At 44.4% G+C, this 14283-nt stretch overlaps 1 protein-coding gene across 1 annotated transcript; it reads right to left on the reverse strand.

The window, feature by feature from the left end:
- Positions 1–216: 216 nt before the first annotated feature.
- Positions 217–2454, reverse strand: TMSB4X (thymosin beta 4 X-linked). The gene is made up of 3 exons (XM_048494648.1): positions 2298–2454; positions 976–1089; positions 217–685 (listed from the first exon to the last, which is right to left on the reverse strand). Exons 2-3 carry the CDS (start codon positions 1073–1075, stop codon positions 651–653), a joined length of 135 nt encoding a protein of 44 aa, XP_048350605.1. The 5' UTR covers positions 1076–1089; positions 2298–2454; the 3' UTR covers positions 217–650.
- Between the last annotated feature and the right edge of the window lie 11829 nt (positions 2455–14283).

Below are 14283 nucleotides of genomic sequence, written 5' to 3' on the forward strand. Positions count from 1 at the left end.
GACCTCTTAGGAATTAATACGGTCTTGCATTTCAAGTGTATTTCAGAGGAAATAATCCACACAACTGGTGCCCAAATACGGCAAATGCAGGCAGAGAAAAAGATTTGTTTTGTGCTGGTTTCTATTGAATCCTACAATTCATGTTAGGATAGGCACTTACACTTCTCTTCTTTGAAAATATTCTTCCCCCCAAAAATACCATAGCAATATAATATCCAGGTTTTAAAACATTTTATTTGCATATTAAAAAATTGTGCATTCCAAATAATTAAAATCATTTGAACAAAAAAAATGGCACTCGGTTAACTGCATTTTACAGCTCGCAGGACCTTGGTACAGCTTTGCGTGTATTCGTGTGTTACTAGATTACTGTAGTCCCACCCAGGATCTTCTTTCAGGAAACATGCAAGCTCTTTCGTGCCACCAGGACCAAAGCTGCACAGGCAGATGGAAAGGGCAGCGCCTTCATGGAGCATCAGTAGTTCTCTCTATCCTTTGTTGTTGTTTTTTGGATGTGACAGGGGAAGTACAGTCATTTAAACTTTATCCAACCTCTTTGCATCTTACCAAGTTAAAACAGCTAAAAGAAGTAAAATAAGAAGGCAATGCTTGTGGAATGTACAGTGCATAATTTGGAAGGGCTGATTTCATTACGATTCACCCGCTTGCTTCTCCTGTTCAATTGCTATAAAAATGAATAAATAAAAGGAGAAAAGGCAGAAGAAAAACAAAGATTAAGCATCTGTAACAAGAGATGTAATGTAAAACATTAAAAAAAATAAGTTGGGTCTGGTTTTTTTCCCTTTAAAAATAGTTAAATATCTTTATATTAGTAGCATTTGTTGCATATTCAGGCAACAAATTCTTCAACCCCAGATAGAGCAGGGTGATATCTCAAGGCATATGGCTATCAGACTTGCCTTCCCTTTGTCTACCCAGCCCACGCCCTCTTTTCATTTCATGAAACAGGCTTACTTTCTTTTGAAGGCAGTGGGTTCTTCTCTTGCGTTTCTGTCTTCTTCAACTTAGACTTATCAAATTTCTCGATTTCAGCCATATCTGGTTTGTCAGACATATTTGCCGATTAATCTGCACAGAAAAAAAGGGGAGGGAGGACTGTTGAGCTCACATTATCCTTGTTGCTCACCACAAAAGCACGGCTCATCTGAATTTGTGCCACCACCACCCCTCCAGACAGATATTTCTTTCTACACAAACTCCTCCACAACAGTTTTTTTTAAAAAAAACAACAACACCGCTCTACGCACATTCAAAACGATACACAGATAAGGAAAAGATGCTGTTACACAGCCATGAGGCTGAACCTCGGTGGGGGGGGGGGGGTAATTAACCTACTCAATTTGGCTAAAATTAAAAAAAATCCTTATCTTTGTAAAATCAAAGCACTTGAAAGTGGGTGGATGATGAATGACATTTTTCACCAATTCAACTCCCCAAACAGTGTCACCATGTGGGGAGGATAACAAAAGAAAATCGTGCTCGGAATGAAGCAGGCGCATTTTAAAAAAAAAAGGGGGGGGGGTACTATAACCGGACTAGAGCCAGCACCAACCAGGGAGGTTAAACTAATCTCGCTCTCCATCGGGACATTTGGAAGGAGCCCTGGGTTCTTGGGTCCACACAAAGACCTGCAACCACCGCCCTTCCTCCTCCTTTCGCAGCCTCTGCCTCGCTTTCTCCTTCGCGACGCCACCACGTCCACGGCTGCCCCTTGAGCAGCTCTTTTGTCACGTCGTAACAAAGGGCTGCCCTTTCGGGACACGCCGGGCAGGCAATCTGACCAGAACCCCCATTCCAGACAACCGATCACGCCCAGGTACCCCCTCGTGGATAGCCTTGCATCAGATGCCTGAGATGTTCAGCGTGCAAATGCTATGGGTTGGGGGTGGAGGGGGCCGCTGGATTCCATGCACAAGATAAGGAAAGACCAGGCCGAGGTGGGATGGGGGGGGGGGGTCGAATCGGTCAGTATCCCCTCCCCTCTCGACCGGGAATGAAGCAAGACAGGCTTCTCCTTCCAAGGCAAATCCGCTACATCTTCATTTCAGCCACGCAACATCCATTTGGAAATCGTAAGCTGCTCGTCGCAATAAATTGGATATCAATAAATCCTTCATGCGGGCGGGGGGGGGCACAAAGAATTGTTCAAGCGACCAGTCTCCTTTGAAATCCCATCATAACCCAAGGTATAAGTAAAAATTATACTAACAAAAGGGGGATTGTTTTTATTTATTTTTTTAATAACACCCTGTAGAGGTAGATAAATCGTTTCTCACCAGTGATGCTTTGCACAGACACGACCCCGATCTCAGCTGCGACTGCTCCAGAGGGTGGTATAAAAGGACTTTCTCCCTGCATGACCAGTTATAGCCCCGCTCTTATGCAAATAGCAGTGATGTCATCTTGAATCAGCTTAACTGTTTCGCCGCCCTACATGTTCACCGCTTCCTCTTTTGACATTAGCGAGAAAGCAAAAGCCAGAAATTAAAAAAAAAAATTCCCGGATATAATGACTTTGTATAGACTTTTATCCGCCACCCCTCGAACTGTCTTGTATATTTAAAAAGTACGATTCTGGTAAGCCCTGTTTTCAGTAAGCATCTTTCTTTACCCACGCCTTGAGGCCCATTTGCAGACCTGATGCAAATACGAAGAACTTGCTGCGGCTGATGTCTGTGCTGAATGATCCGGCTCGCAGATTACAAGAAAGGAATGTATATTTATATGTATATAGAGAGAGAGATCAGAAGTATGCATGCCCTTCCGCATCTGGTGCGAAGTGGGCCACTTACGGTCCACTTCATCAGATGCGTGAAGGGCATACATACAGGCTTCTGATGAAATGTTCTTTTTTAAGGTGCCACGAGATTATCTGTTTCTCCTCCTGCAGATTGCAGATTTGCAATCCGCAAACATTACGGAGAGTTATAAACAGGCATTGAGCTCGCTTGACTGAATAAAGACTGGCAACTTTTTAAACTGACAAGTGGAAATCTGCTCGGGGACCGACCAACCCTTCGAGGATCATCTTCTCTCAGCCTCACTTAAGGGGCGTGATTCCTTAACCCAGTGTGTGTGAGGGCGGGATGGGCTCTGTTCTTATTCTGGATCCTTAATGTTGTTGTTTTTTAATGATAGTACCACAGGCTTAGATGCAGCTTTGTAAGACAATGAATTAGCATCCGAGCTGCTGGCTTCTCCTTTGTGGTCTTCTTGCCTTCCTCTCGCCGTGGGAAGGGATGCTGTGGGTGCCTATGGCCAGTCATGGCCGTGCAATTCTTTCCCTCGAATGGCTGCCATATATTTGGGTCGTTTCTGCCGCGCTCCTTCGCATTGATGTTATCCACACCTTCTCAGCGGTGGGATTGCGCTGATTCCCTCTTTTCCAGTCCCTCTTCACAACCAGGACTGGCGCGGGGGTGGGGGGAGGGAATCCTTGACCGTCGCCCTCCTCCCACTCCTGGTTTGGCAATCTGTGCAGCAACCTCTCGCAATCTCCCCCGCCATGCTTCCTTCGAGGTTGAGCAGACAATAGGTGTAGTGTAAGGAGGCTGCGCTTTTGCCCTTCCCCCTCCCTCAAGCCTTCTTCCTGCAACCGGGCTGTTATAAGCCTCCTTGCGTGCCGATGGCTGATTCATTGTGACTTGAGAGGCGTGGGGGAGAAGGACGCCTTTCTCAGCAGGCAGGCAGGCAGGCTTCAGCTGAGCACGACCAGGGGCTTCGGTCTTACACAACAACTCAAGGTGACGATTCAAGGGTGGGGGTGGCGAGAAATCAGCTGTTTGCTCGGGGAACAGCAGCGCCTTTTCCCAACTGATGAGCAACCACACCCTGGGGCAATGAGATGGGAAAGAAAATCGAAAAGCACTCCTATAATCACTGCCAATGTTCCTGTACCACAGTTTGTGTACAAGCTAAGCACACAAGCACTCAAACCTTTCTGCACAAATAAGAGTATAGTGTCTAGATCAAGGGATGTAATTGTACCACTCTACTCTGCATTGGTCAGACCTCACCTAGAGTACTGTGTTCAGCTCCAGGCACCACAATTTAAGAAGAATATTGACAAGCTGGAACATATCCAGAGGAGGGCAACCAAAATGGTAAAAGGTCTGGAATCCATGCCCTTCAAAGAGAGACTTAGGGCACTGGGGATGTTTAGTCTGGAGAAGTGAAGGTTAAAGTGGGGGTATGATAGCTATGTTTAAGTATTTGAAGGGATGTCATGTCAAAGAGGGAGCAAGCTTGTTTTCAAGCTTTAGGGCGGATTCCGCATGGGCCAAAAACAGCAGTGTGAAAATGGTGTAAAAGGGTTTAAAATGGTGTAAAAGGGTTTACATCATTTTCACACCATTTTCACACCACTGTTTTTGGCCCATGCAGACTCCGCCTAGGTCACGAAATAATGGATTCAGGGTGCAAGAAAAGAGATTCCACCTAAACATTAGGAAAATTTTCTGATTGTCAGGGCTGTTGGACAGTGGAATTCACTGCCTTGGAGAGTGGTGGAGTCTCCTTCTTTGGTGGTTTTTAAACAGAGGCTGGATGATCATATGTCAGGAATGCTTTGATTGTGTGTATCTGCATGGCAGGGGGTTGGATTTGATGGCCCTTGTGGTCTCTTCCAACTCTATGATTCTTAAAATTGTGCAGCTGTTCATGGCCAAGGAAGAACTGCTGATATGTAGAACACAAGGTGTCAGATTGGAATGCCTGGATGACCCATAAAACGCATTCTTTTTATTTAAAAGGAAACAGGTACAGTAGTGGCTTAAACGACAAGATTTTATTGTCTAAGATGCTGTTAGACTCCCATTTATCTTTGCTACGACCGACTAACATTGCTACCCCTACAAATTCGTATTCTTTCACTCATCGATACAGGATGTTGAAATTTAAAACAGGAAAGGTTTATAGAAAACAGAATATGACACAACAAAATCTTGTATCTTTGTTAAAATATACTTGTGTCTCTTGTGTAGAATGTATATAATGGGATAAAATTGGGGGTTGCTTTATGATATGAATTCTGAGAGTTCTTGACAATTTAGTGGGCATCTATGAATATTTTAAATGTTTGACATTTAATGTGTGAATTTTAATGTTTAAGTTATGAAATTGTTTATCTGCTTTATGATTGTGGTTTCAAGTATGTGTGTTTGCCGCCCTGAGCCCAGCTTTGGCCAAGGAAGGCAGGGTATCAAATTGAATAAAATTGGCTTTAAGTTTATCATGACTTTTTAAAGTAGCCACCATTGAGATTATGTGTTTATTCAGTTTGAAACTATGCTAGAGTTATTTTCAAATGTTTGCACATTCTCCAGAACTACTATATATAACTATGCTGGAAAGATGACAGCTCTCTTCTTTTGGTTAGTGAGACATACAACTTTTACAGAAACCCTAAAACCACAAGACTGACACTATCAAAAGAGTTGGCAGTATTGCTGGAGAACAAGTGCCTTTCTGTACTGCTTCTGTACTGCCTTTCTGTACTGCTTCTCTTTCATTCTGGCATTATGTAATGAGTAGAAAAGGACTATTCCCATCTCCACTGCTAGATCAGACCAGTGGTCCATTCTAGTCCAGTATTCTGTTCACACAATGACCAAAGTTGCCCTGGAAGCCAAATAAGTCATGGAGTCCAAGATCTTCCCTTACTGCTGCCTCCTAGCACTGGCATTCAGAGATTCACTGTCTCAGTAAATGGAGGCTTTCTTCAGTGGTAGCCAGAGGCATAGCTCCAAAGGGGCGGGGGGCCGCGACGCACCCGGTGCGTGCCCATGTGGGGGCGGGACAGGGGTGTGCCGGGGCGGGGGTGTTCTGGAGTGGGAAGGGGGCGGGGCAGGGGCAGAGGACGCACCAGTGCACCGGGCGCTTTCCCTCCTTGCTATGCCTCTGATGGTAGCTAGTACCCATTAATAGACCTTTTCCCCCATGACTGTCTAGTACCTTTTTAAAGCCAATGAATTATACACATGACCAAATAACATTCACAGTAAAGGAGTAGCAATGGAGGCATATTTTCTTTGGTTATATATGTTTTTAGAAGAGTCAGAAGGGATGCAGTCAGGGATGGACTGGCCATTATGGCTACTGGGAAAATTCCCGTTGCGCCAAATTCTTGAGACAGTGCCTCTTCTGAGCTGCTCTGGTGAGGAAACATAGTCAGCTGGGCTAGGACAAACCAGCAGAGGCACTACCCGGGTAAAGCTGGATGCTGTCGTGTGCCTGCCTTGGTTGAGGTTCTTTCTTGCCTAACCAGCCCCACTGGGCAATCACATTGGCTAACGGGTCTCCAGCCAAAGGTGAGCTCTGATGTGACTAGAGTTTCCAACTCCACCATTGTGAAATTCCTGGAGATTTAGGGGTAGTGCCTAGGGAGAATGGAGTTTGGGGGAGTGAGGAAGCTCAAGGGAAAATATTACCTTTGCTCTCCAAAGCTGCTATTTTGTTCAGGGAACTGATCCTAAATCCCCTATAATTCTGGGAGGACACCAGGCCCCACCTTGAGGCTGGAAACCTTGTATGGGTCTGGTCAGACAAGAATGTGTCTTGCATCACATCCCTGCTAAGCTCCCTCCACTCCCCACTACAACCTCCAGACTTACATATTTTCATTATGTAGGATACTTTCTCAGCCAGTGTATCCACGGGGAAGTTGCAATTTTTGAAATTATCAGTCCATGCCTTTGGTTTATTTATTAAAATAAAAGGTGCTAATGTGATCGTTCCAGATTTAGTTCCCAGTCTAAGGATGTTTCTGTGCTGCTTTTACTGTGTTGAGTGCTGGAAACTGGAAAAGCTTCCATTTGAATATCATCAACCATGCTGCCTCCTTCTACCCTGCTCAAAATTCAGTCTGTAATGGCAGTCTTACTGTAAACTGGTTCTGCCTGTGGTTGCACTGACTAAAGAGTGCTATGCCAAATCTGTATTTTCCTTCCTCAAATGGGTATTCTGATCTCTTTAGTTTCCCAAGAATGCAAACAAATATTCAGAATGTTAACAACAAGAGTAAAGGTTAGAGCAAATCTTTGTTTATCTGTGAATCCAGATGTTGAGGATTTACCTATTTATTCTTTAGATTTTTCTTTATATACAAATCTGAGGACAAAGTAGTTACTTCTGTTACATGACTGTGTTGTAAACATATGCATGTTAAACAGCTTCATATCTATGTTATTTTGCCATAATATCCACAGAACTGTATATGTTATGGAATCAGCATCCACTGACATGGTAACCTATCAGAATCCCTTGGAGTTGGCCCCCTGAGTTCAATAAAATTTACATTGGAATATGTATTATAAGAATTGTGACTGTAATTGTGAAATAAAACAATACAATGTAGGGAAAGTTAAATAAGATTGCTCAAATGGTCTTAGATTGTCTTTAGATAACTACAAGGTTCACAGCACACTAGACCTTTAAAAACAATTCTCAAATCATCAGAGGGTCAACTGGGCTGAATATGCCATTAGTTGGCCTTCCTGTGCCACTTCCTGTGGAGGCTTGTGAAATATCTAGCTCTTTTATCCTCTCAAAAGGATCGTTTTAACATCAAGCTAAATACATTTTGAACAGGAACATCATATTCTTAAATGGGAACTCTGTGGCCTAAAATCTACCAATAATTGTGCATATAATGATGTGCTTCATCAACTATCCATGAACTGTGACCCCTGCTAAATTGCAGTCCCATGTGTGCTTGCCTAAAAAGGAATACATTGAATCCATTGAAATTTACTTTCAAGTAAACATGAATAGAAGGCTGTAAAATTATTTGGTATATTGGAACAGCAGTGGCGTAGGAGGTTAAGAGCTCATGTATCTAATCTGGAGGAACCGGGTTTGATTCTCCGCTCTGCCGCCTGAGCTGTGGAGGCTTATCTGGGGAATTCAGATTAGCTTGTGCAGTCCCACACACGCCAGCTGGGTAACCTTGGGCTAGTCACAGCTTCTCGGAGCTCTCTCAGCCCCACCTACCTCAAAGGGTGTTTGTTGTGAGGGGGGAAGGGCAAGGAGATTGTCAGCCCCTTTGAGTCTCCTACAGGAGAGAAAGGGGGGATATAAATCCAAACTACTCCTCCTCCTCCTCCTCCGCCGCCGCCGCAGCCGCCTCTTCTTCTTCTTCTTCTTCTTCTTCTTCTTCTTCTTCTTCTTCTTCTTCTTCTTCTTCTTCTTCTTCTTCTTCTTCTTCTTCTTCTTCTTCTTCTTCATTATTGCTCTGGCATTTCTTAGTTTAGTGCAAGATAAAGGTATTTCTTTGAAACACTGGATGGATCCTGCAGATTAACCATACCTGTATGTGTATTGTTGAGTCACAGGTAACTTATAGTGACCTTTTAGGGTTTTCTGGCAACAGACATTCTGAGATGGTTTGCCATTACCTGCCTCCGAGTGGGCTGAGAGAGTTCTTAGAGAACTGTGACTGGCCCAAGTTCACCCAGAAGGCTTCATGTGGAGGAGTGGGAAATCAAACCCAGTTGTTCAGATGAGAGTCCACCACTCACTAAATCTTGCTGACCCCATAACCATACATAGATTCTTGTGTACTTGATAGATTTATTATGTACTTGAATGCCTGACTGAGATGGAAGAAATTTAGCCTCTCCCAATCACTGTTCCTTCCACTGAGTGTCTGCCTGTTGTGCACTATGAAAGATGAAGAGCCGCAGTCAAAAGAATTGCTTTCTTACCATCACCTACTTAGCTATTCTCCAGATCTTCCTCCAGACATCTCAGATTGATTGTGAAAGTTTTTATGAAAAAAAATGTTCCAGTACACTGTTTTAATGCAAGTCATTTGTGGGAGAATGACCATACCTGGGAAATATAATGTGTGACTTGGCCCAATATCTTTTCTCTCATGGGAGATGAATTAATCAATAAACAAACAACAAAAATGAATTGCAGAAATGTAACTATGCAATCCAACAGTAAATGATTAACATACTCCAAATGCCAGATGTTATACTATCATACTGCTTTATCATATGTTACCTCCCATCAAAAATCCAAACAATAGCATAATAGCTTTGTTAGGATTTTGCTTCCAGTGGTCAGATGGGAAGGCTGGCCTTTTTTGTTTTCACAGTGATCCTTTGCATCAAGCACAATGTAATCAGCACAACAGATCTGTAATTTTTTTCCTCAAGACTGCTAGGAACTACAGACTGACTTTTACTGTAGGCACTACACTTCCTACTTCTGTCCCTTCCCCCTTTTTCACAAGATCCATTTTGAAGTGTTTCTATTCATTCAAATTCTTATTCATAACATTGTGATTTTTGCCTGAACCCAATTAAGATATTTTAGGAAGGGGGAAAGCTCCCTTTCCCTCTGCTTGCCATGCCGTTTTCTGTATGTGAATAATTTATTTACAGTCAACGACCAGTATAATGCCGATTTCTGATTTTCTGTTCTAGAAGATTTACAGCAGATTTACAGCAATTGTAGGACTGTGATTCAGCAAGAGCCTTTTCAGTTAGAAACCCATTGTTTTACATCAAGGATACAGGATGGATTGGCTGCAGAGTTTGATCTTCGACCTGCACCATGATCTTACCCAAGGACGTAGGTAGGGGGGAGTTCTCGGGTTCAACCCCCCCCCCCATTACATGTCTGAAGCTCTGCCCCCGTTTGTGGGTTTTTAAATTTTTAAAGTGTTTTTTCGGGTTTTGGCCTGCAGGGGGCGTGGTTTTTAGGCTGGTAGCATGAAAATTTCCGGGATTTTTCAAGAGACCCTCCTGATGACACCACTCAAGTTTGGTGTGGTTTGGTTCAGGGGGTCCAAAGTTATGGGCTCCCAAAAGGGGTGCCCCAATCCCCCACTATTTTCAATGGGAGCTAATAGAAGATGGGGGCTACACCTTTGAGGGTCCATAACTTTGGACCCCCATGAACCAAACTTCACCAAACTTGGGTGGTATCATCAGGAGAGTCTCCTAAAGATACCATGAAATTTTGGTGCTGCTAGCTTAACAATTGCACCCCTGACAGCAGGCACCCCCCAAATTTCCCCAGATTCTCCTTTTAAATCCACCCCCGTTGGCATGGATTTAAAGTGAGAATGTGAGGTCCCCAGTTTAAACATTGAAAGTGATGCTGTCAAAACAGCATCACTTTAAACCTTGTTTTAACTGGAGACCCTAGATTTTCCCTTTATGGTGGATTTAAAAGGAGAATCTGGGTTCCCTCATTTAAACACCACTGAAAGTGATGCTGTTTGGAGGTGGATTCCAGCATCACAGCGGCTGCCCATGCGGGGGGGGGGGGGGCTCAGATTTTGCACCAAGCTCCATTTTCCCTAGCTATGCATCTGGCCGGAGGGGAGGGCAGAAGGGACTGCTGGCTGCCAGCTAGGAGCCCAGTCGGTGAGAGGGGTGGGGCAGGCGGGACAGGGGAGTCTGCCGTCCCCGGCCTCAGAGAGCTGCTTTTATAATGAATTGCAGAAATGCAACTCCCACCCCTGAACCCCCCCCATAAAAAAATCTGTACCTCTGTCACTGATCTTCCCACTTGAATTATCATCAATAGCATACCATTTCCCTCGAATAGCATACACTGGAGTCCAGGCATCGTTCTGCCACATGGCTCCCCCACACTAGTGTTAGTGCATCTGCACCAGAATAATTTCCCCTATTGCCAGCGCAAGTGGCATTTATGGTGATGCCACGGTCATACTGACTCCTGAGCACTTTCATCTCCCCCCACCCCCAAGATTGTACTGTGAGATTATTTACCTATCGCAGTAGGGGGATTTGTTACATAATAATCAGAAATCCACTTCCTGACATCAATGAAGGCATACCTCCATTTTTTCCAGTTTGAGTGGATTTGTAATATTACATCATGGCAAAATATTATTACTCTCCAACCCGCCTCTCCCACTTTTTCTCCTCAAAAACCATATGATGTTGCTTATTCTACAAGAGTTTTGACAATTTTTGAGTACATATTTGTCATTGTCAAACTCCAAACTCAGCATTTACCTAGGTCTTGATGTGACAGACTCCATGTTTACTGTACACATTTGACTTGATGCTAATAGAAAAAATACAACTAAATATTAGTGGCAGGTACTTAATCAGAAGAAGTGTTTCTACATAATCCTTGCTTTTGTAGTTCATTAGTGATGAAATCAGAAAATTTACATACTTCGATGGCAGTTAGGAAGTTGCCTGTTGTGCAATACTGTAACCCATTGCAAAATAGGTCCAAAAATTAAGAAGTGCTCTCTAGGGCTGAGCTTCACTGATTACTACATTTGCTAAACTTCTTTGTGAAGTGAATGTTTGCTTAATTCTGGATACTGATGATCTGTGAAATCTTTAATTGCTTGAACCAATGCATTCTGATTAAAAATTTAAATCAATTTGAACGTAAGCAAGTTAAACATTATTTTTCATAAATTATGTAATGGCATATCCATTTTTTTTTTAAAAAAAGGTTCCTCTTAGGATAAATATTAAGGAACAGATGGTTTTCAGGATACAAAGGAGTTTTGTTTCTGCTAAGGGAAAATCAAGATATAAGAGCCTTTTATTTATTTTTAACCCAACAGAGCAGTAGTTTTCAAAATAAGTTCCAGGAAACTCGGGAGTTTTGTCATGAATTCTTTAATGAGAAGTACAGAAAGTGCAGTCTGCCACTCACAATATTCCCAAACAACATGGGGAGCCTTCTGGATTCACACAAGATGTCAGTGAACCCACGGGGCCTAGACAGTGTTCTGATTGACCTCAGTATTCATTTTCTCCAGATCTACTTACAGTTTTCAGGTATTCTATGGCAGATGTGTTGAGGCTCTTTGGCAGATTTGTTGATGTAGAAAAAATCTCTAGAGGTAGAAGAATTTGAAAGCCACTGCGACAGAGAAGTTATCAAAAATTATAGGCAATTGGTTGACCGTCCCCAATGGTGTAGTTTCCTTCATTCTAGTTGCTTGCATAACAGAAGGACTATACAATAATGAAGGCAATGTTTGCATGGGCCTCAGACCGTTGCAGTTAGGCAGCCTTAATCAAACACAGGCCAGTTACGCAGAGCAAGGTTCCCATGACTTCAAAGAGAATTGGCTGTGGAATCTTTGTTTCGGGGCTGGTTTGGCATTATTACCCACCACCCTATTTGCAGCGGGGCAGGCATTACCCATCAGCAGGCTTTTTGCTGACATCCGGAGGGGGGGAGAGGAGGAGGCAATGTTTCTTTGGTTTCTTTGGTCCCCTGGAGGGGGGAGAGGAGGAGGCAATGTTTCTTTGGTTTCTTTGGTCCCCCGGAGGGGGGGGAGGAAGAGGCAATGTTTCTTTGGTCCCCTATACATGCTTTAATTTTTAATATAATCTTTATTTTTTATATTTAATCTTACCAATAGATTGATATATCAGTCTATTGATATATCAATCTATCAATAGATCAACATCAATAGATTGATATATCAGTCTGTCATTTTATCAATCTGTTGATAGATGAGTGATGTCAGGGTTACAGACCTACGAAACTATGACTCCCATGGTGCAACGAACCCTGCCAAGACTCCCCGGCGGGAAAACAGACCAATGAGCAAATTTTGCCCTTGTTCAAATGGACTATATATGCTGGAACGGAGGGCACGAAACCTCAGTTCCAGCACCCTGTAGCTAGGGCGACACATATCAATAAAGTCAGTTCCTTTTGTTTAAAGTCAACTTCGTTTGAGTGTGTTCAGCCATGGGCTGTTTCTGCACAGCCAAGGGAGAGAGCCTGCATCGGCATTAATCATGCCAATGCAGGCTCTGGGGCTGTTTGCACAAACGGCCCCATGGGATGCGGAGCTGTTGGAGCAAGCTCCGCAGACAGTTGCAGTTTTTTCCTCCCCAGTTTCAAATGCCTCTATCTTCTGTTGAGTAGTCAGTTGCGTCGCTTATTAGTTCATGTTTCTTCTCTGAGGAGGGAAGAGGACAAGACCCCATGGCCACAGTGACGGCTGAAACACTGGAGACCAGGGGGTGTGTCCCCTTCCCTCCTCAGAGTGACGATAGAGTGACGATAGAGTGACGCGGCTGCCAGCAGAAGGTAAGGAGGTGTTTGGGGCCGGGGAGGGGAGGGGAAAACACCGGCTTCCACCTGCTGCCGTTTACATGGCAGCGAATGGAAGCCGGCATTTGCAGGAAAACTTACTCCCCAAGCGAGCTTTGAATACACCGTTTTGGCGGGCACAGAGCACTGCTGCATCGATTTGGCAGCGGCGCCTGTGCGAAGGGTCCCCGCCAAAACGGTGTTTTACCGGGCTGAAGCCGTTGCTTTCAGCCCGTGCAGAAACCGCCTTACATTGTGCTTGAACTGACTCAAACATTCTACCGCACACCCAGATCTTTGATCGAGAATGGCTGAGTCAGGAGAACACTTTCGTTACCTTGGGTTCTCTCCAGGGGGCAGAGGAATCCCGGCATGGCACCCCACACCGGAGCAGGTGGGGGAAAGTCTCCCACGACGTTCGTCCTGGACCAGGATCGGCTCCCTCCATGATGCCACAGAGTTGAGACTATCCCACACGAGAGCGCCCGCAGATGACTCCCATGTGGCAAAGAGAGAACCAGACCAGGAGGCAAACAGGCAGAGTAAAGCCTACGAACACTGTGGCTTCACAACGAGGAGGTCACCCGAGAGCGAGACCAACTGAAAGCGGACCTCTCGACCTTGCAGAGCCAGGTGGCCTATTTGATGGCAGAATGCAATGAGGTGCGAGTGACCCCAGAGACCTCCACCACAGAAGGAGGCCAAACAGCGGGGGATGGAGAGCTGAGAGCCGAACTGCGTGCCCTACAGCAACAGCTCAACAACCTCACGTGGGACCATGGACTCCACCGGAGGGCCGACCACCTCTACCCGCCCCCATACGACAGACGACCCTGAAAAGCTGTGCCCACTGCAAAATCTGTCCCATGCTGACAGCAAAGCAAAATTGAAATCATGCTATAAGTGGAATCGCTTGCCACAGAGAGAGTAGAAAATGAAAGGGGGGGAGATAAAATAGGTACGTTTAAGAAATCTTGCTGTAGCAAACATTTGCCTCGACCATGCAGCAAACACCTTGTGCATAATTGGCCACAATCACCCCTCCCATTTTTACATGCTTATATGGTCTTGTCTCCAATGTAGATGACCCAGGGACATTGATCTTGTCAGATTGAACCCTTGTAAGCAGGGTTGGTCCTGGTTAGTATTTTGATGATATGTCATCGAGGAAGTCCAGGGTTGCTGTGCAGAATCAAGCAA

The sequence above is a fragment of the Sphaerodactylus townsendi genome, linkage group LG04, assembly GCF_021028975.2.
Source record: "Sphaerodactylus townsendi isolate TG3544 linkage group LG04, MPM_Stown_v2.3, whole genome shotgun sequence".
Taxonomy (NCBI): domain Eukaryota; kingdom Metazoa; phylum Chordata; class Lepidosauria; order Squamata; family Sphaerodactylidae; genus Sphaerodactylus; species Sphaerodactylus townsendi.